Genomic DNA, 21,029 nt, shown 5'->3' with positions numbered 1-21,029 from the left:
GAGAGTGTACACCCCGTGCCCTGAGAAAAGTGGAGGAAATGTAACGGCTGTTGGCAGTTGATGGAACAGAGGAGGACCGGTCTGTCTGTGTTTCCCTTGACATGAAAGCACAAGGGTGTGTACCACCGCGGCTACTGCCACATTCAGTCACTGTTAAACGCAGAGGAATTAGCAAATCAAAAGGCTAGGGGCGCCTGGGTGGCTCAGTGTTAAGCGTCTGCCCTCGGCTCAGGTCATGATCCCAGGGTCCTAGGATGGAGCCCCACGCCGTCTGTCGGACTCCCTGCTCAGCGGGGAGCCTGCTTCTCCCTCTCCCTCTGGCTGCCGCTCCAACGGACTGTGCACTCTCTCTCTGTCAAATGAATAAAATCTTAAAAAAAAAAAAAATAAAAAGGCTAATTCTTACAGGCCAATAAAAAGGGGGTTCTTAACTACATCTCAGGATCACAACCTACTGACTTGTGTTTCCCTTGAATGTAAGGTAAAACTGAGTTGTGTGAAAGTCGAATGACTGCTTGTAAATGCTGTCACTGAGGCAGACATTCTTAGTTACATTTGACAATATGTTATCTGTCCAGTTTTGAATACTTCTCTTGCCTCTTATCAGTTCACTCACACAAACCACTGTATTGTTTTCATTAAACTCCTGTTTTCTAATTGAAATTGTCTATTAAGAATATATTCGCAATCTATTTTTCCTTTGTTTTTATGACTAAGAGAAATCAAGAAAATTCATTAGCTATATCTTAACCTAGATATCAGGGTAAAGGATATACGTATTTTTTATTTCTCCCCTGCCTCCCAAAATCATTAATTGTTTCTTACTCTAGAACTAAGCAATTTCATTCTGTTAAAACTGAAATACTGGAAAATATTTTTCCTGCTATTGATAAGATGGTTCTATCCCAGAGTCACTACAGCAGCTGCGATCTACTAGTAGTGTAAATAAAATACTTTCCTTAAAAAAACTAACACACACCACCTCTAACATGGGTCACATTCTACTTCAAGTTTCTCATTCATAATTCATTCAGTTAAGCAGTCTTTCAGTTCACTAAGCACGAATCCAACTTCCAATGTACTTAAGATCCACTTCAGATTTGGTGATAAAGCTGCACGGAAAAATCGCCTATTGAGTACATGCCACATATTCGGTAAACCCGAAAGCTCTTCATCGCCACGGCAATTAATAGGCAATTAAGTGAGTAATACAAAGGAGGAGAAGAGAAGGAACAGAAAAAAGGAACATGGTTTGGACCAAAGGTGGGAACTAAATTATGCATTTCTATCTCATTGTTCTAGAACGCTATCTTAGAATAATGTAACTCTGGAAGCCTCATTTATTTTTACCTTATACCTGTGTTTTATCTCTTGATTTACAGGCATCAAGTTTTAACTACAGAACCTACGGATTCTCAGAAGAAGAGCTCCTTTGCTGGAAAAAAATTATTACGTGTCTTTTTTCAGAGAGACTCTTTGTAAATAACTGTTCCATGTACTATGCACCTAGTTGCCAAAATTTAACTTTCTACAAGATAAGGACTAAAAAGTCTTGTCTTCCCTCTTTTTTCTGCAATGAGGAACATACCTTTTGGAGGAGTTTTTAGTAAGTGTGCATGAGCTCTGGATACCAAAGGCTTCAAATACAAGGATCCCGAGGAACCATTCTGAAATGCTGGCTTGGGAGGTTTTTCCTCATACTTGAGGACAGCGGCATTTCCAGCTGTAGTAAGACAGAAGAGTACATCTTATGTTATAGAGAAATATAGCATCAATTTTCCACAACTTATTCCTTCCTTCATGAATCAACAAGTGCTAAGTCCCTACCACGTGCCAGCCATTACCGCATCTTAGAAGTATGAAGACTGATGGTATGGCGCTCCTGTCCTCAGGGACGCAGGTAAATGCACACCCATCCAAAGTGACCATACAAAAAAACCCCAAAACCAACAACAACAAAACAAACAAAACCCCCAAAACAAAAAAACAAAACAAAACAAAAAAACAAAGTGACCATACATCTTGGCATAATCCAAGTTGATGTATCTTGGCCAGTTGAGCTTTCATCCCAAATAAAAGCTGGAAGATAAATTCTATGGCCATCTGTGCCAGGTAATAAGCACGCCCAAGGTGCAGCTGTGAAGAGCACCCATCTCCCGGAAGATAAGGCAGATGCGTCAATAATCCAATAATAATAAACACAGGCAGCCAGCTGTGCTACTAATGTGAGAACAATAACGTACAGATTCCTCGGTAGCTACAAGGCTGAGATCTGGTTCTGCTCCTCCCCTGCTCCAGCCAGGAGGTGGAATTCCCTTATCTGCCCTGGAACACAGGTGCCTAAACCCCAAAGCGAAAACATAAAAGCAAATCCCACCTCAACAATGAAAACCATCTTTGACATGGCATGTCAATCTTTCCTGCTTACACAGGAATCCTCTCAGAAAGAAAACAAATTATTTCCAGGCACTAAAAGAAAGACTCAACAGCTTTTGGAGAAACTGTGGTGCTTGCCAGCTTTGCTCAGGCTGTGCTCTAATTCTGAGTCTGCTATAGTTATTAGGCCAAGGGCGCTGCCACAGAAGTAGCCCGACAATATTCCCCAGGGAACACGCCAGGGTAAAAGAGGGAAAAATTAAGTGAGCAAATACCATACGTCAGGTGTAATAGGCCCCTGAATCCCGGAGAGGGCCCCTGCCGTTTTGCTACAGTCTCTGATTTTGCCTCTGGTTCTTCATTAGGACTCAAAAGATAAACTTAGCACATCAATGGACAGTGACACTTCAGAATAAAGAACACAGCTTTGAAACGTAGTAGTGATCATTTACAACTGATTTTTTTTATTATGATATATTAGTCACCATACAGTACCTCATTAGCTTTTGAGATAACTTTCCATGATTCATTGTTTGCGTATAACAACTGGTTGATTTCTATCAGAACCACAATCTGAAACCACGGAGAAACAATTATAGCAAAGTCTGAAGTAGACGTGTTGCTTCCTCTTATTTCTGCTTTTGCCCAGTAATGACCAAAACCCTTCAGCATCAAAAAACTACGTATCAAAACAAACAAACAAAAACTAAGTATCTTTCAGTTGCTTGAGGCAACTGTGTAGCCCGTATTTATATAGGTTCTTCCAAAACTGTGCATTTCTTTTTCATGCTTATGGCTTCCTGTTGGATTAAAGGGAAACCAAATCTTCTATAGAATCCTTAAGATTTGTATTTGTACTTGGGGCAGGAAAAAGGGCAAAGGACAAGGAAAGGAACATGGCTTGTTTCCTACACTCTGAACTCCAAATGAGAAGTATTTTCACGTATTTTCACTGAAGGTATATTTGATCCATAATGAGGTCCTAGGAAATAGCGTTCCTCTGCTATGGTATTTGGTTGAGAAGACTTCGTGGCTACTTTAGGAATCTAACACCTTAACATCATTTATTTCAGTGTTTCGGGCAGGGGGAGTCTACATTTTAAAATCTCAGAAGCATCAGAACCCTCAGAGTGAAGGTTCGAAAAATAGTACCAGCACGTAAAGATCGAAACAAAACAGAAAAAAAAGTTTCAAATTTTTTTTTTAATCAGCAGTAATGACCTAAGGAAAAAAAACAGTATTTCCTTAAAACACCATTCTAAATTCACCATTCTCTATAACTGAGTCATCTTTGAAACAGTACGCTGTCCAGAAGCTTAGCTCCTAAGAATTTTTAACATTACTGTTTTGCTTATCCTAAGAGATTACGATGTTACACAACACTCAAGAGCATAAACCCAGCACTTGGTCCTTTTCTCTCCATATTCAGGGGGGAAAAAATCGAAACAAAAATACTTGGAGGGGCGCCCGGGTGCCTCAGTTGATTAAGTGGCTGCCTTCAGCTCAGGTTATGATCCCAGGACCCTGGGAATGAGTCCCATGTCAGGCTCCCTGCTCAGTGGGGAGCCTGCTTCTCCCTCTCCCTCTGGCACTCCCCCGCTGGTGCACTCCCTCTCTGTGCCAAATAAATAAATAAAATCTTTAAAAAACAAAACAAAACAAAAAACTTGGATTTTTCTGGTCCTTTTTTCCTACAAAAGTTAATTTTTTTAATCCATGTTCCTTTGTTAACCATACAAACTACTGGCATTTTTATATAACCATAGACTCAGCCAGAGGGGAAATCTACAGGTGTCCTCATTCACTAGCTGGTTCCCAAGATTAATTTCCCTGCCACCAACCGAGACTGGATTTTTTATTGTTTGTTTCTCAATGATGTTCAACCCCTAGTTCTAAGCATCAAGTTCTATTCTAATGCTCAACACATAATCATAAACTTCTTTATTACCAACCTTGATTCCTTTCTTCATCTCACATTAGAAAGGGGTGAGATTCTACCTTATTTATAACTATGTTATAAATTTGAAGACAGAAATTTTTCATCAGGTTATACTATCCTAACTCCTAGAACAGTGTTTACAGATGTCACAGTTAAACCTGTAAAGACATGCTGTTATTCTCCCGATCTATGTCAAGTCATTCTACAATGAGCCATCTGTTCATTCTTCCTGTTCCCATAAAACATTTCCGATATTAGGTCAGATCAACACAGAGGCTTTCCTCCTATGGAGAGGTTTCTGTCAATTTCCTATCCTTCTTTCCAATTCTCTTTCTCCAGAACCCAAAGACTTGGTCTTTCTCAAGCTGAAAATTACAGGAAGCTAATATAAATGATAGTACTGAAGATATTTCTATTATAAAATTCAACATAATTTTTTTTAAGGATGGGTGGGAAAGGACTTCACAGTCTTAACAGAAACAAAATTTTGTAGAGCGTATCTTTCAGGTTTTCACATAAAGTGGATATTGGGTTTCAATTAGCATTTTTGCTTTTGCTAAATTAAAATTCCAAAAGAAAGTAAATGATGTTATTCAAGTCTTAACCACGTATTCCGACCATCTGGCTTTTAGTTCTACTTTTCTTGAAACATTTTTTTAAATTCATCAGCAGCAAATAAGTCGCCTATTTAGATTTTGAAAAGTTGAACTGAGTTTAATTTATAGACCTAATATAAAATCATATGATCTCAAATTCATTCATACTTTTCATTGCTCGGCTTTAAAAACAAAGACCTTCAGTTTCCAAAGAACAGACTAAAAGGATTTTTCACTAAAGCGCAAGACAAAATTATCATGAGGCACAATACTCCCATCCCTTGGCTCTCTGTCACACACAGACAGGAGGTGTTGTCCCAGAAACAGACTGCCACTCTCCAGGCTCAGTGTAAACCCTGGATCCAGCCCCAGATCTGTCAACTTCATAACATGGGAGGGTGAAAATCCATATACAAGGATAAAATTTCTGAGTTTGACCAGAGACAATCACACACACACATACATTTACACATGTACACACACACACACACACACACACTCTCTCTCTCTCTCTTTCTGATCATCTATTGTACACACTTCCTACCTTCACTCTTTCCCAGGTCACGAATGGTGGGGACAAACTATGTGCTGAGCTGCACACACGTTTATGACCAACAATTATACATCTTTCAATTCCCTAAATGCTCTTTGTCAGTGCATTGCTTTCTAGTAAACCCCACCTGAAGGATATCCTGAAAATATTTCTCCTGCCCTTTCTCAGTCCCCACCATGGAAGCTGGTTACATATCCTGGCGGTATCTAAATTTTCCCTTGTCCAGAGTTATTACAACCAAATGATAAACTCTTCGGTGACAAAAGTTCCAATATAGTAACTACTGTAATTTCAAGTGCTGGAATGGAATCTCTGATCTCTGAGTTCTGGTCCTGACTTTCCCATTGCCTAGCTATGAGTCCCTTCACCTCTCTCTATATAATGAGTGGGTTTGAAAATCAAGTTTGGAAATGGTACATATGCTCTCACAGGGCCCTCGCTAAACAAATATGGTACTTTGTACCTGTGAGATAATAGAAAATATATCTGGGGCCTCTGCCCCCAGTTCCTAGCACAGATCTCCTGAAATTCTTATAGTCTGGTGACAGGAGTGTATTTTGTTCTAATGAGGTGACTCTGTGTGGGTTCCTGGATGGGGGCTGGTCAGTGGAAAGACCAAGCCTGGCTTGAAATCAAGTCGCTTACTGAAGTCTATACTTTCAAATTCCAAAAGCAAAGTTACTCAACTGTGTAGTAACAAGAATGTCTCCTATATACCCCAGAAAAAGACTGCAAAATGAAAACGAAATTACTGCTAGTCTAGATAATAGCATTTTCTTCTTTAATAGTCTATTTGGATGTACATAAGTATTAAGCGTGTGATACAGGGCGAGAGTATATCCACGGCCTCTCATCCCCTTCCTCACCTATGGCAGACATCACTAGTCAAACACAAACTTTTGCTCCGAACCTGGAAGCAACCGGAAAACCAGTGTTGGCAGGTGAGACAATACTCACTTGCCATGAGACTGCGGGTAAATAAGAGGAATCCTTCTATCAGCTTAACCACTTCAACAACTCAAACACCCACCTTCCAAACCATTAGGCACCATCTCATTGTAGTGCAGGAAATCGAAGTGGTCAGAAACATGTGTTGCTGCAGGGATAAGGATGATGTAAGACTGCCCTCCCATTCACCACGTGAGGATCCTGAGCCTAAGAGAGGAAGATCATCAGCCTTCCCATGAGTCGGCAGGACAACTATGCTGAATCTGAGGTGAACGCCCTTTTCTGTGTATCACACTGGCTGAGCCAGGGCTGGCCATGATGGCGAAGGTAAAGAACACTCCATTTCTTTCGCTACCCCCCGTTCTCCTAAATTCCAAAAGAGTACAAACAGCTTTGGTGTGCGCCTCTTGCATTTCCCCCCTCACCATATGTCTCTCAAAAAAAAAAAACACCACAGTAGTGTGTGTGTGGCCAACTGGGAAGAAGGAAGCCTTTGGATTTCACATTCGGTAAGGGGGCAAAATTATACACTCACTAAAGGCTTCCTTCCACACTTACACAATGGCCCTCAAACCTTCAACCCTATTCAAGACCTACAATATACGTTTTCATCCAATGATCTTAAAAATTGAACCTTAGCGGAATCTGAAAGAGCTTATGAATGTTTAATCTCTATACATGAGCACAGCTGACATAGAGGCTACTGTGCAATGTTTCAGGCTAATATCCAAAAGAAAATCACTATCTTAACTTTTAATTTTTCTATGCATAGAAAAGCACACAGAAAGAACCCGCCAAAAGCTCCAAGAGAAATTTATTGTCTCAAAAGCCTTAGTCATTTGTCTTATAACTCGATGTTATTTCTATAGGATTCTAAAGTACCAAGAACCAGCTGCTAATTTTACAACAGCACTATGCAATCTCAGAAGTTCTTAAATGGTGTCACTAGCAATATCACATCACAAAGAAATGAGCAGCAAATCTAGAACACATTCTTGAAAGGGGTTTAAATGCTTAACTCAGTATGAATCCAAACGGTGATCAAAAGATTTATTTCCCCACATGACCCATCATTATCAGAAATAGGAAAAAAATTCAGCTCAAAATGATTTTTTCATGTTTTAAGGTCATCTTTAAAAGGTATGCATCTTCAATATCTTTGAATATAATGAATAAAACAATCAAAGAAGTGATGTTTTAATTCTAGGAAAATATTTTTCTATACTCACACGACTGTAAGCTACATACACGAAAATACTGGTTATTTAATCAGAAATGAAACCAAATCGTCTTTAATAATAAGGTAATTTCATATACCCGGCATATCGACAACGCTAGTGAATTATATTAAGTCTGAAAACACAGAAACTACAGAATAAAATTGACTCTATTTAGAACCATTCACAACTTAAATGTAAATATGCCAACATTACAATCAACAAATTACAAGTTATAAAAAGAACAATCAAGAGATGCTAAATCAATTTATTGAATAAAAATTAAGCATGCTTACAAAGAAAAGAACCAAACCAGAAATCGTCGACCTACTTCTTTTCCCAGTAAGCGTGGCTAACAAAGGAACTATACAAAGGCTGTAGGATCCCAGGACCAGCAGTGTCAATAAGGTCGCATCATAGTGCCTCTCTGAACCAGCCGGTGGGGTGAGTGTAGAATTGATAAATATTTTTGAAGAAATATCCGTCTCTGTACAACTGCGAAATCCTCCTGGTACAGTCATTTAAAAAGGTCAAAGCAATCTTAAGCAGGAAAAACTGCAGCCATGTTCACTCTCCTATCCCTCATCCTTGCTCTTAGTGAATTAGAATGGAGGGAGAAAAAAAAAATCTGTAAGCTCCAAGGCACTACACAGAACAGATTAAACCAGCTAGCAAATCAAACTAAGAAAAGACTCATTGATTTGAATGCTTAATCTGCAATGGGGACACATCGCCCACTAGACAGGCTCTGCGGGTACACCGTAAACTCCTTTGTCACAAGACAAAAAGGAACGGACAAAAGCATTTTACAACCTCCTTAGGAGAGTCAGGCACGGTCCTGAAACGGTGGCCAAGTCAACATGGCTGTCAATGGAAAAGGCTGGAGAGCGGCACTACAGAACGTGTCTGCTTCCAAGTGTCACAAATTCCGTTGCTACACGGCCCTCTGAGAGCTCGCTGGTGATGCTGCGGTGGCAGTTTGTTTTTAAAATTCACACTGCAAACAGAGAAAGCTGCAAGGGCAATAGCCTTAAAATACGACACGTGTGAATTTCCTTTTCAAATTGGAAGAGCATTCCTGGCTACACGCAAATCTTTCTTATTTTATGCCACAACTTTAAAAACGAAATAATAACCAGATAATAAAACTTTTTAAGTAACACATTTTAGTATTCCCAACCTCCCAGGACACAGTTACTTAGTATCACGTGAGCCAAGCGACTGCTGCTAAGTGACCCCTCAGAAATGTGCTCATTAATTCAGCCATTAATTCAACGCCTTATCCTCCACACATTCACTTTCTCAATTCTGTCCCATGCTGGCTGAGTGCCCTTGGACCAGTGACAACCTCTCTGAGCCTCACTCGCTCACCTCATATATACGATCAGGGCAGTGGCAGAAGTTAATTGAGAAAGGAAAAAGAAAGAAAGAAAAAAAGAATTTATGGCAACCTTATAATTGCGCTTCACACCCAGAAGGTTCAATAACTAGAACTCCACTCTGCCCTTGTTCCCGCACCAGAAAGAAACAAAGTGATCCCTCCTTAAAGCACAGAGAACTGTCCTCCTCTCCACCCCACGCTTAATAATCTTATTTTATCTGGTATTCTAGTTATCCAGGTAAATATCCTCTTCAACTACCTTTTAGATAAGGATCATTTCTTCTATACCCCATATCCCTCACAACCTCTAACATGGTGCCTGTACACAGGAGACACTCCACAGCTGTTCAAATTAATACATCTGTTCATTATTTCGTGAGGCGATTTAGAAAGGAAATGAGCAAATACTAAGACCAAATATGTCTTTCAAATGAAAAAGATAGCTCAATTAATTCACCCATTTTATACACAGAAAACAGAACTCAAAACCTTAGAAATATTGAGTTTAAATTACTTAAAATTAGGCTTGAAGTTATATTAGTCATATCACACTGACTCTAGCATCCAAAATATAAGATTATAAAACACACATCTACAAAATAGTCTTTTATAAAGCAAATCACACTGAAGTTCTCTCTATTCTGATTTCCAGTTGGGTTCCCACAGCCCTTAGACGGCTTTCCTTCCTTAAACACACCAAAAAACACCATTGCTTCAAATGATACACTTCAGAATTCTCCATGCAAAAAAATACCGGGTACCCTCGACACATAAATATTCAGTGTTCCATAGCATATTCTACAAAAAAGAATGTCGTTTGAAGAATTTGCTTTTCCTGCCAAGCTTTTTGAGAAAGTCCACAGGAAAAGCAGTGCCCCTATTTCCCCCTAAATCACAGAATCAAAATTCTAATAATTATTTGTAGCATATTAGTCTTTTCTTATACCTACGGTTGCAACAGGCTCAGAAGTTCGACGGAAGACCAACTTACAATTATTGCTGTAAGTGCTCAGATCACTGTGGGTGCTGGAAATAGAGGAGGTGCTTCCCGTCCTCCTCAGCGCGGAACTTTTCAAAGATGGATTGGATTTAGGAAGTGGTCTAGGCAAATTCACCCGAGACGGCTGTGCATTTTTCAAGGACGTAGGTTTTCCTTGGGGTTAAAGGAAAAAAAAGGTTTCTACTTCATTTTGAAAGCTTTAAGCTTAGAAACTTCATCTTCTGCACTAACTACTGAGTCAAAGCAAAAACTGAATATTCAGAATCATGCAATCTTCACATAGACGTGGGTTTTTTTTTTTCTTATGACTTAGAGAGAAAAGAGCAGGGATGATGATCAGGATATGTGAAGGGTAGCTGTAACCCTGTAAGCTGGAGTAATTAACTCAGGTCTTGCGTGACAGAGAGATCAAAAGAGCCATGCGACACAGGGGTTTCTGGCAAAGTTAAAATCAAAGCTCTGACTTCCGCTCATACTGTTGATTAAAAAGTAAGCAAACTGATCCATTCATACACTAGGCTACCCTATGAAAGACGAAAATTTAAAAACCAAAACAGAAAGATTCAATTTGAGGAGGGGAAAAAAAAATCATTTTTAAAAAATGCCTAATCTCTACCACCAGGTGGCGCTAGGTTATTTTTTTTCCCATCTCTTCATCTTGACTCATTTGCCAAATTTAAATGTCACTCAAACTTCTCTTTCTTGCAGCAAAAGTGTTTCCATTTAGCAATGAAATATGTATGCTTCATAATCTCTGGCACATTTGAAATCACACAATCCTGATGCTCACACCTGCTACCTGATTATGGGCATTTCCCAAGTTCAATCTTTACAACTTTCTTCATACCCATCTCTCCTGCAGAATCTTCTTCATTTATGTTACTCAAACCCTTGCCCTTTTGGATGAATCCCAAATTCTCACTTACTTTCTTAAGACTTATCTTCTTTCTGCATACCAATGCCCCTCATATTTTAAATTCTTTGCTGAATGTTTCAATTTTGACACTTTGATACCCTCCTCCCTTACACTAATTATAAATCCATTTTTCCTTTTTCCTGGCCTCAAAACATTGGAATTGTCCCTTCTTCCCCACATCCCCATATAATCTAACATGAAGACTCTCAACACTATGGGCATTACATCACTGAAAAATATGAAGAGCTGAAAAAGAAAAGAACTTCACACAAAAACGATGGTGTCCTATATCCCCCATGGCCCCATAAGTGAGTGAAGTAATATTTTGGGAAGTACGGCTCATTGCTTTGTAGGAGTGAAGTAATTTCGCTCACAAAAATTTCACCTTAATAAAGAAAAACCAGGGTTAAGCTCCTTAGATCTGGCATTTAAAGTCACCCACATTGCAGTTATCTCCAGCCTTATCCTTGTACTTAACTGTAAAAATCAAACTTCCAGTTATGTTTATTAGCGAAAGAGGAGTTTATTTGGGGATAGCAGAGAACTGCAACTCAATACCAGCAAGCTATGGCAAAGCCCTCCGCAAATCCGTCCAACATTAGCAAGGGCAGCGGGAAATTGGGAAGGCTGTTGCAAATAAAAAGCCCACTGGAGTAACCTGGGAGCTGGAAGTATTGTGGCTTTTCATTGGGTGAGTTGTGACGGTGTCTGATTGGCTAGGCTGTTGCAGGGGGGCAGGCAGGAGGAAGCCTTCCTCCCCACTGTTGGGAAAATTAAGCAGTGTCTGCTTGCAAGTTAGTCTTTTTGTTGGTACTGCTCCCAACAGACTGGTTATAGGGCAGGAGAGCTCCGCCTGCCCAACCTTCCGATTTCATTTTAGTGAAGTTTCCCATTACTCATTTTCACATGCTGTTCTTTTTCGAAGGTGTGTGCTGGGCGCCAATCAATGCAGTTTCCTCTCTGTCACCCGGAAGTACGATTCTAATTCACGAGGCACATCGCTTCTTTTCAAAGAGGTCTTCTTCCTCTCAATCCAAATCCTACAAATCCTCATTCACCACCTAATACTTTGCCTCAACACTGAATTAGACTCCTAAAGTCCTGTCCTTCCACCCTTTCCATGATGTTGATCTGAACATGAAAAAAAAGGTCACGACCCAGTCTAAAATTTTTGACTCCCCATTATCTGCAGAATGATCTTATTTTTAATCCTCTCAATATTTAATTTTAAAGGTGTAAATGGCAGTCCTAGGATTGATTCCAATCAACTTCCCCCCCATTATGCTTTGCCATGCTCCCATACACACACACACCACCCCCCTTATATTTCTCCAGGCCTTTTTACTCTCTTCTGCTTATATCCATCTTTGTGAATGAACTAGCATCTTTTCCATCTAGTCCCCTACCTTGCCTGGTGAATACAAAGCTGACAGTTCTTTCAAATCCTTGCCACACATTTGTAGCCCCTACCCCAGAGCTACTGAATCACAACCTCCAAGTTAACAAAATCTCCTGGTGATCTGAATACACATAAGCAGGAGCAGCACTGTTGAGAATCAGAACTACTTAAACTGCTTGTGCCAGGGCACCCTCCCCTGTGTACCATGGACCACGCCTCCCTTTACCACATGGACACCTGCTTCCACGACAACATCTATTTCAGTAGGGCTCTGGGACTACTCTCTAAGGTCCCTGAGAACAGGAAGAGGACCTGATTCCATTCTGTCCCTCAAGACCTACCCAAGTGTCTAGCACGGGCTGAGGTTTAATATTCGTAGAATGAATTTTTATTGTAAGGCCAAGAGGAAGATGTGGGAAATAAGGAGAAGTTGGTGGAAGGGGACAAATGTTTAGCTGTAAGAAGAATAAGGTCTGGGGAACTAATGTAAAATGGTGACTGTAGTTGATAAGGCTATTATATAACTGGAATTTGCTAAGAGTTGAACTTAAATGTCTTCAACAAAAAAAGAGAAATACGTGAGGTGAGGGATACGTTAATTCCACAACTAAAATCATTCTATAATGTATATCAAATCACCACAATGTACACTTTAAAGGTCTTTCCACTTTTAATGTCAAATTAGACCTCAATCAAGTTGGAAAAAAACAGATGTAGAATTATACAGATAGTAATAGCTATTAAAATTTTTTTCAAAGGCCAGGAGTAAATAAATTTTGATGATGCCTTCTCTCATCTACACTGAATCATTAAACACTTAATTTTTACAAGCTTATTTGTTCTTTGTTAGTATTAATGGACTCTTCAGTCTATTAACTAGATAAAAGGAGACAGTTTTCTTTATAGTCCTTATAATAATTAGCAAGTAATAGATATTCAAATATTCATTTGATTTTTAAACTTACATTTAGCCACCAGTTTTACTTGCTTTTGGAGGTACAGAGAAACCCATCTTTTGGAATAGACAGTTACTAAATTATGGCCCCTTGACAGCAAAAACATGATGAGTCTTCATCATCCTCGGAAACAGTGACAAGGTTGAGCAAGTACAGATGAATATTTCTGGGCTACAACCACAGTACAGTCAAGGCTAAACAAGTTTGGAAACTCAACTTGTTTTTCAGAAAGGGGTGTTTGATAGCATTGTTTCTGACAGCATCGTGGGTTTACAGACATTTCTCAGTGTGCCTCAGAATTACTACAGACCTTCACCCTTTCTGATTCCAACACACAGCCAGGCATCAGAAGCAACGTCACCCTGCCCACCTGTGATTGCCTTGACCTGCCCTTGCCCATTCACAAGGCTCGCTGTCCCTCCCACCCAGCCTCATCCCTTCCACCTAATGGCAGCTTGTAGTCCTAGCAAATGTCTTCCCCATTAGACCATGAGTCTGACTCCTGTGCACTGAGGTACTGAACAGAGCCTCCTTCACCACGGAATTAGCTCCTCTGAAACTCAGAATAATCCTAACCACGCGCTGCCATTACTATGCCCAGCTCACAGATGAGAGAGCTACTTGGGTAGTTAAATGGCTTCCTTGGCTCACACACCTGAGCAGTGAGTCCTCGGCTCACACACATAAGCAGTGAAAGCAGGCAAACTACCACCAGCCCAGAGTTCCCTCTACTGGGCTACAGAACAGAAGCATCAGGTGAAGAAAAGCAGTGTCAGTCTGGAGGCCACCTGAGCTCCTCCTTCTAGAAGGGGACTCCCCTAGAGCAATGTAAACACAGTGGAGATACAACCAATGTGTTTCACTGTTTCACCAACAGTACTCATGTTTTGTTTTGTTTTGTTTTTATTTATTTGTCAGAGAAAGGGGGAGAGCGTGTGCATGAGTGCACAAGCAGGGGGAGAGGCAGAGGGAGAGGGAGAAGAAGCAGGCTCCCCACTGAGCAGGGAGCCTGACATGGGACTCATTCCCAGGGTCCTGGGATCATGACCTGAGCCGAAGGCAGATGCTTAAATGACTGAGCCACCCAGGCATCCCAACAGTCCTCATGTTTAACTGAAGAGCAAAGTTGACCTCAAGTACCCATAATTGGACTTCATATACAGCAGTAAAACATATGCATCATAACTAATATGAAAAGACATGGCAATATTGGGCTGAGAGACTGAGTAACCTGAGAACCAAATTCTTTTTTTTTTTTTTAAGTTTTTATTTATTTATTCGACAGAGAGAGACAGCCAGCGAGAGAGGGAACACAAGCAGGGGGAGTGGGAGAGGAAGAAACAGGCTCCCAGCGGAGGAGCCTGATGTGGGGCTCGATCCCATAACGCCGGGATCAAGCCCTGAGCCAAAGGCAGACGCTCAACCGCTGTGCCACCCAGGCGCCCCGAGAACCAAATTCTTAAACGAAGAAATCCTTATAGGACTGCTCTTACAGTTCTGAGGGTAGTATTTACCCATCCGGTTCACAGCATGAAACCTATCCTAGATGTAAACCATGAAGATTTAAGATCTGCCTGCCGATGAATTACTGGCCTCAGTGGTTTATTTTAAGCTTATGCTGTTAGCTTAATCTTACACAGACAACAGATTTGTTTTGACCCTGTAATTATTACCACCTTTTGTCTAAGGAAAACACGGAAGGAATCGCATTTGCACTTGGCCTTAGACAGTAACACAGAGAGTCTACTGGGGTCTGAAGTATGGCTTCATCAACAAGCAATGTACTCAGATACCCACCTTGGAAAATTTGATTAAATGTACTGTACTTAAGAGCAGAACATCATTAAGGAATGCCTTGTAAAACTAAAGATCTAATAAAATGATTAAGTGGAAAAAAGATATTAATATTACCCTATTTTTTAAGCTCATACTTACCTATATATTGAAAAATGCCAGAAGATACACCAGAATTTTATGAGGCTGTTATGAAATATATAGCACAGGACACAGAGGAAAAATGAAGGAAAAAGGCAGAAATGGGCAATTTTCCCCTCACCTTTCATATGCTTTCCCCCCTCACTTTGTGTGAATATTACTCCATGTGAATTTTTTTATAATAAGCTTATTTTATCATAAAAGCTAACATAATATATTAAAACACTAATAGATATTAATTATTAAAGTCAGTGGAGTCAAATATTTAATCAGATAAAGATCTTCAAAACAGATAAACTAAGAAAGATGCCCCGGGGAAAAAAACTGAGGGCTTCAGAGGGGAGGGGGGTGAGGGAATGGGATAGGCTGGTGATGGGTAGTAAGGAGGGCACGTATTGCATGGTGCACTGGGTGTTATACGCAAACAATGAATCATGGAACACTACATCAAAATCTAATAATGTACTGTATGGTGACTAACATATTAAAAAAAAAAAAGAGTGGAATGGCTGCCACACACACACAAAGATGTTCAAAACAGATAAACCAAGAAAGGATAAATTGGATCAACAATTAAAGTAAGTAGATTCTAATCATTTTTATTCCTGAATACCTAATGCTTGCAGAGGCACTTCATTCCTTTTAATTTTACTAAGAAAAAAAACAACAACACAGAAATCAATGGCTTAACTGATGCTTTTATATGGTTATTGTGAACACAGTCCCTTTGCTATTGGAAAGTTCTTCATGGGACCATAATGGTGTGTTCCTAGGACTGGAAATTAAAGCTGAAGAATGAACTCCTGAATGGTACTCCTTTGTTCTGACACTTACGTTAAAGGATTCATTGTCCGGGAGAAAGCTCCCAGGGCACTCACAGGTAAGTAGTGTCCTCTCTCAGTTCCAGCCTGGCCTCCTCTGTTCCTAAAGGAAAGGCTGGGAAAGAAGGTGAGTCCCACAAGCTTGCAAAACACCTTCAAAGTAATGAGAGCTGTTTCCCAGGCCACAGAAACAGCTACTCGTCAAAGCAAGTTCTTCTCTCTGAACTCTCAACCACACCAGGATGAATATTCAGCTTTAATATGTTTTTCACAAGATTATTCTGCATTGAACAAAATGAGCTGCTCTTATTTACATTTGATGAAATTAAAGTGTTCTGAAGAAGTTTCAAGGAGTTGACCAAAACAAAACAAAAACAAAAAACCACACAAACAACAAAACCCTCCCCCACAAAACCTTAACTACTATATTACCTGTATTAGAAGACACAGATCATCTCAATAAAAATCTAGACAACGGATTCCCAGGAGGGGTTATGCTACACAAGTATTTACTTGCCTACATAGTAAGGTTAACTGCAAAGTAAGGTAATCACAAAGCGCAAATGTATAGGGTACTAGAAACACGTGACATTTTACTATAGAAATTGCTGCCAAATGTTTTCACTAATAATTATGAATACTAGAGAATACGTAGTATCTCATTAAAAATTTTTAATAGGATTGTGGTTTGTGTGGCTTATTAGGTGTGCAGACGTCATGGGGAAGAAAAAGATGAGGCTGGAGAGGTAGACAGTTTACCGTTCAGGACGGCATGAAATGTCAGGCTAAGAACTTCAGCCCTTAACCTTTTTGGGTGGGATGTGGTGGGAAGACGGAGAGGGCGGGGGACTGCAGCTTTCTTGGCATTTGCCCCCGGGGCTTGATCAAGCTGTGGCAGTGTGCATAACTGACCAGCCAGCGACCAGCAGGGAAGAGTCTGAAAACGAGTTTGAAATCAGAGAAGAGCTTAAGAGGTTAGTGCACTTGCCAGGGCTAGAGGCCGTGGGGATTTTCACTGGGCAAGGAAATAATTACTGAGGCCAGGCTAGAATATAGAAACTACACATCAATATATATAGCTCAAAATATAAATTACTGTATTTTATAAAATAAGTATCAATAAGGCAGGGCTATGAACTAGTCAGGAAGAGAAAATGCCAAATAGACATAGTTAAAATTCAAAACATATAACTTGGGTTCTTTTAGCACAACTCTACAGAGAAAGTGACCTTTATATTAATTACCTACAGTAGCTGGGAATTATTATAAAGCTAACATAAGTCTACCCAAAGGGATAAAAAAAATAATGTTATGAGAGCAATAAATTATACTCGAAACTGTGGCTTCAGGTTCATTTTTACTTAACCCAAAAGGACCAACTTTTCTCATTAATACTAATGTAGTTATTAGAAAATTTAGCTTCAATATCTAGTGTTATTGTCTAAAAACTATGTAAATAAACCTGGCAAGTTGCTTACAAAATCGACACTGTAAAACAATCAATAGCTTTTTGATGTAACAGGAAAAACGGGAAAAAAGATCCTTTACTTTGGCAATAAAAAGTAGTTGCACGTGGAGACATGTACATACACGCACTATTTCTATAAATAATCAAAAAGTGCTGATATTATGGAAAAATTTTTTAAATGAGGAACATAAAAGATTTGATAATATATATGTAGTTCTTCCCTGAATTAATATATTAATTGAATGGCATTCCCATCTAAATCCACATGTGATTATTTTAAAGAGGGATTTGGGAGAACTTTAAAAAACAATTTAAGTTAGCCTAGAGTAACTAAAAATAGCCAAAAATTCTGAACCTAAACATGAGATGACTACAGCTGAAGAACAGAAAACTCTGATTAATGGGGCAAAAAAAATGGGCAAAGTACTTGAATAGACCTTTCTCCAAAGAAAATACACAATGGCCAACAAAACATGAAAAGACGTTCAACATCATTAATCATTAAGGAGATGCAAATCGAAACTACAGTAAGATACCACATCACCCCCATTAGAATGGCTATTATAGAAGCAAAACAGAAAATAACAAGTGTTGGCTAGGATGTGAACAACTTGGAACCCTGCACATTGCTGGTAGAAAGTAAAATGACGCAGTTGCTCTGGAAAATGGTATGGCCTTCCCCCCGACCCCAGAATAAAAATAGACTAGCATACGATCCACTAATTCCACTTCTGGGTATATACTCAAAATAAATGAAAGGAGGATCTTTGTATGCCCATGTGCATATGGTATTTGCACACCTATGTCCATAATGCTATTCATAATAACCCAAAGGGAGAAGCAACCCAAGTTGTCCACTGACAGGTGAATGCATAAACAAAATGTGGAACATATGTATTATGAAACATTATTCCATCCTAAGAAGGAAAGAAATTCTGACACATGCTACAACATGGATGAAACCTGAAGACGTTCCATAAGCCACTCATGAAAGGACAACTATTGTGTGATTCTTCTAATGTGAGGCACTAGAGTAGTCAAATTCAGAGACAGATGGTAGAATGGTGGTTGCCAGGGGCTGGGTGGATGGAGAGTGGGAAGCTAGTGTTTCATGGATCAAGAGGTTCAGGTGGAGAAAATAAAAAGTTCTGGAAATGGGATGATGGTGACTCTTGTACAACCAAAGGAATCTATTTTATACCACTGAACCATGTGCTTAAAAAATGGTTAAAATGGTAAATTTTATATAACATATTTATCACATTTAAAAAAAAGGAAGTTGTGGGGCGCCTGGGTGGCTCAGTCGTTAAGCGTCTGCCTTCAGCTCAGGGCATGATCCCAGCGCTATGGGATCGAGCCCCACGTCAGGCTCTTCCACTGGGAGCCTGCTTCTTCCTCTCCCACTCCCCCTGCTTGTGTTTCCTCTCTTGCTGGCTGTCTCCCTCTCTGTCAAATAAATAAAATCTTTAAAAAAAAAAAAAAAAGGAAGTTGTGCTATTAGCTATTATAGGATATTAAAAAATAAAAAGTCTATTATTGGCATAAAACTATATTGACAGATTAATAAACTGGTATATAAATATTAGAAATATAAGAATTTAGAATAGGATAAGGGAGATTTTTTCAGATAAGACATTTATTTGTGGTATTAAAATAACTGAATTCAAAAAATAAAATAAAATTTGAGAAGCAGTATGTATGATGTAGTGATTAAAAGTGGACAATCCGGAGCTGGCCTGCCTAGGTTTTAAACCCAGCTCCAGCACACACTGGCTGTGAACAGCTTACTTAGCCTCTCTGTGCCTATACTTCTCATATGAAACAATGGGCAAGACTATAGGGATATTTACCTTATGCCTCTTTTAAAGATTAAATAAGTTTTTATTTTTGGGGGTGCCTGGATGGCACAGCGGTTAAGCATCTGCCTTCGGCTCAGGGCGTGATCCCGGCATTATGGGATCGAGCCCCACATCAGGCTCTTCCTCTATGAGCCTGCTTCTTCCTCTCCCACTCCCCCTGCTTGTGTTTCCTCTCTCGCTGGCTGCCTCTATCTCTGTCGAATAAAGAAATTTAAAAATCTTAAAAAAAAATAATTTTTTATTTTTAAAATGCTTAGAACAATACCTGGCACATCATAAGTGACCTGAAGTATTAGCCACTAGTCTTACCACACACACACACACACACACACACACACACACCAAAAAAATAAAATTGGATTATAAAGGGTTTAGAACAAAACCATACAAATTAACCATAATAAATAACTCTTTCAATAGAGAAGGTCTTCAGCATAAAAACACAGGAAAAATTAAAGGAAAACATGTATTTGACCGTATAAGAATGGAAAAATAAAAAAATCCCCATATACAAAATAAAAAGGCAAATAATAAAACACAAGACAAAGGACAATGAATAATACCAAATCAACAAAGAATCACATGCCTCAAAATGTAAGGGAGCGAAAGCTCTAACAGTAAATAAAAATAGTCAATACAATTTTTAAAAATGTTTAAACTTATTGTGTCTAGCGTCTTTCCTGGCTCCCTAGCTATCATCCCTAATCCCCATTTCCATTGCTCACATGCTATAGAAAGATTTAAAAAGCCTAATACTTGCATTCCCAATCTTTCTTCCAGTTGGAGTGACCAGGCAACTTGGTCTGTGTCAATAAGACTTAAAGACACGAATGCTAGGGGTAAGACGCTGAATAGGATTTTTCCTCCCCGATAAAGGTAGACACCCATGCCAGGAGAAAGCCTCATCTCTGAGATGCTGTCCCTCAACTTCCGCCTCTCACACAGTAGCAGGAGGATTTGGCACTTGGAACTCTGAGCGACCGCATTTCAACTGAAAAGTCACTGTCAAAACAACATGCTGAGTCAGGAAGAGTGGAAAGACAGAAAGATGACATTACTGAATCACCAAACCTAGACCTACCACCTCTAGACTTCCTATTAAACGAACACACAACCACTGGTTTAAACCAAATGGCATTCTTAACTACCATGTTCTCCTCTCTCAGCATCTGATGCAATTGATTCCTCCTTCCTCCTTGAAAGGTTTTCTTTACTTGGCTTCCAGAACAACACTCTTGACTGACTTCCCTCCTGCCTTCCTGGCTGTTTCTTTCTGGTCTCCTGTGTGTTTCTTCCTCATCTCCCTAGCCCTGTAAAATTTAGGAGTACCCCAGAGGTATTTTGGAGTACTCTAGGGAGTTCCCCAGTGGTGCCCTTGACCTGTTGTCTTCTGCATACTCTCCTGGTGGTCTTATCCAGTCTAGTGGCTTTAAATACCATCTAAATATTGATGAATCCCAAATTTGTATCCATAGATCAGACTTCTATGGACTCTAGACTTGTGTCTCCTACTTTCCACTCAACATCTTCACTTACAAGTTATTCATTTCAACTTAATATCTCTATAGCTTAGTTCCTGGTATCCATCTTCTAACATCTGTGCCACGACCATCTCTCCCCATCTCAGTGGATGGCAACACTATCCCTCCATTGTTCACACACAAA

At 39.6% G+C, this 21,029-nt stretch overlaps 1 protein-coding gene across 5 annotated transcripts in view; it reads right to left on the bottom strand.

Moving 5' to 3' along the window:
• The window catches only part of MTUS1 (microtubule associated scaffold protein 1), a 174,338-nt gene that overhangs the window by 78,627 nt on the left and 74,682 nt on the right, over window positions 1-21,029 (bottom strand). For 3 of the 5 annotated variants that reach the window (XM_002923790.4, XM_019804415.2, XM_034647490.1), the window contains 2 exons: window positions 10,002-10,163; window positions 1,589-1,723 (listed from right to left, as the gene is read on the bottom strand). In XM_002923790.4, coding sequence (XP_002923836.1) covers window positions 1,589-1,723; window positions 10,002-10,163 — 297 coding nt within the window. Of the gene's footprint in view, window positions 1-1,588; window positions 1,724-7,960; window positions 8,473-10,001; window positions 10,164-21,029 lie in introns of those variants that run through there. The other 2 variants (XM_034647491.1, XM_002923791.4) reach the window with 2 other exon arrangements.

The sequence above is a fragment of the Ailuropoda melanoleuca genome, chromosome 18 (genome assembly GCF_002007445.2).
Source record: "Ailuropoda melanoleuca isolate Jingjing chromosome 18, ASM200744v2, whole genome shotgun sequence".
NCBI classification, from domain to species: Eukaryota; Metazoa; Chordata; class Mammalia; order Carnivora; family Ursidae; genus Ailuropoda; species Ailuropoda melanoleuca.
Note: the sequence above shows the minus strand (reverse complement) of the source record. Positions and strands in the feature narration are given on the sequence as shown.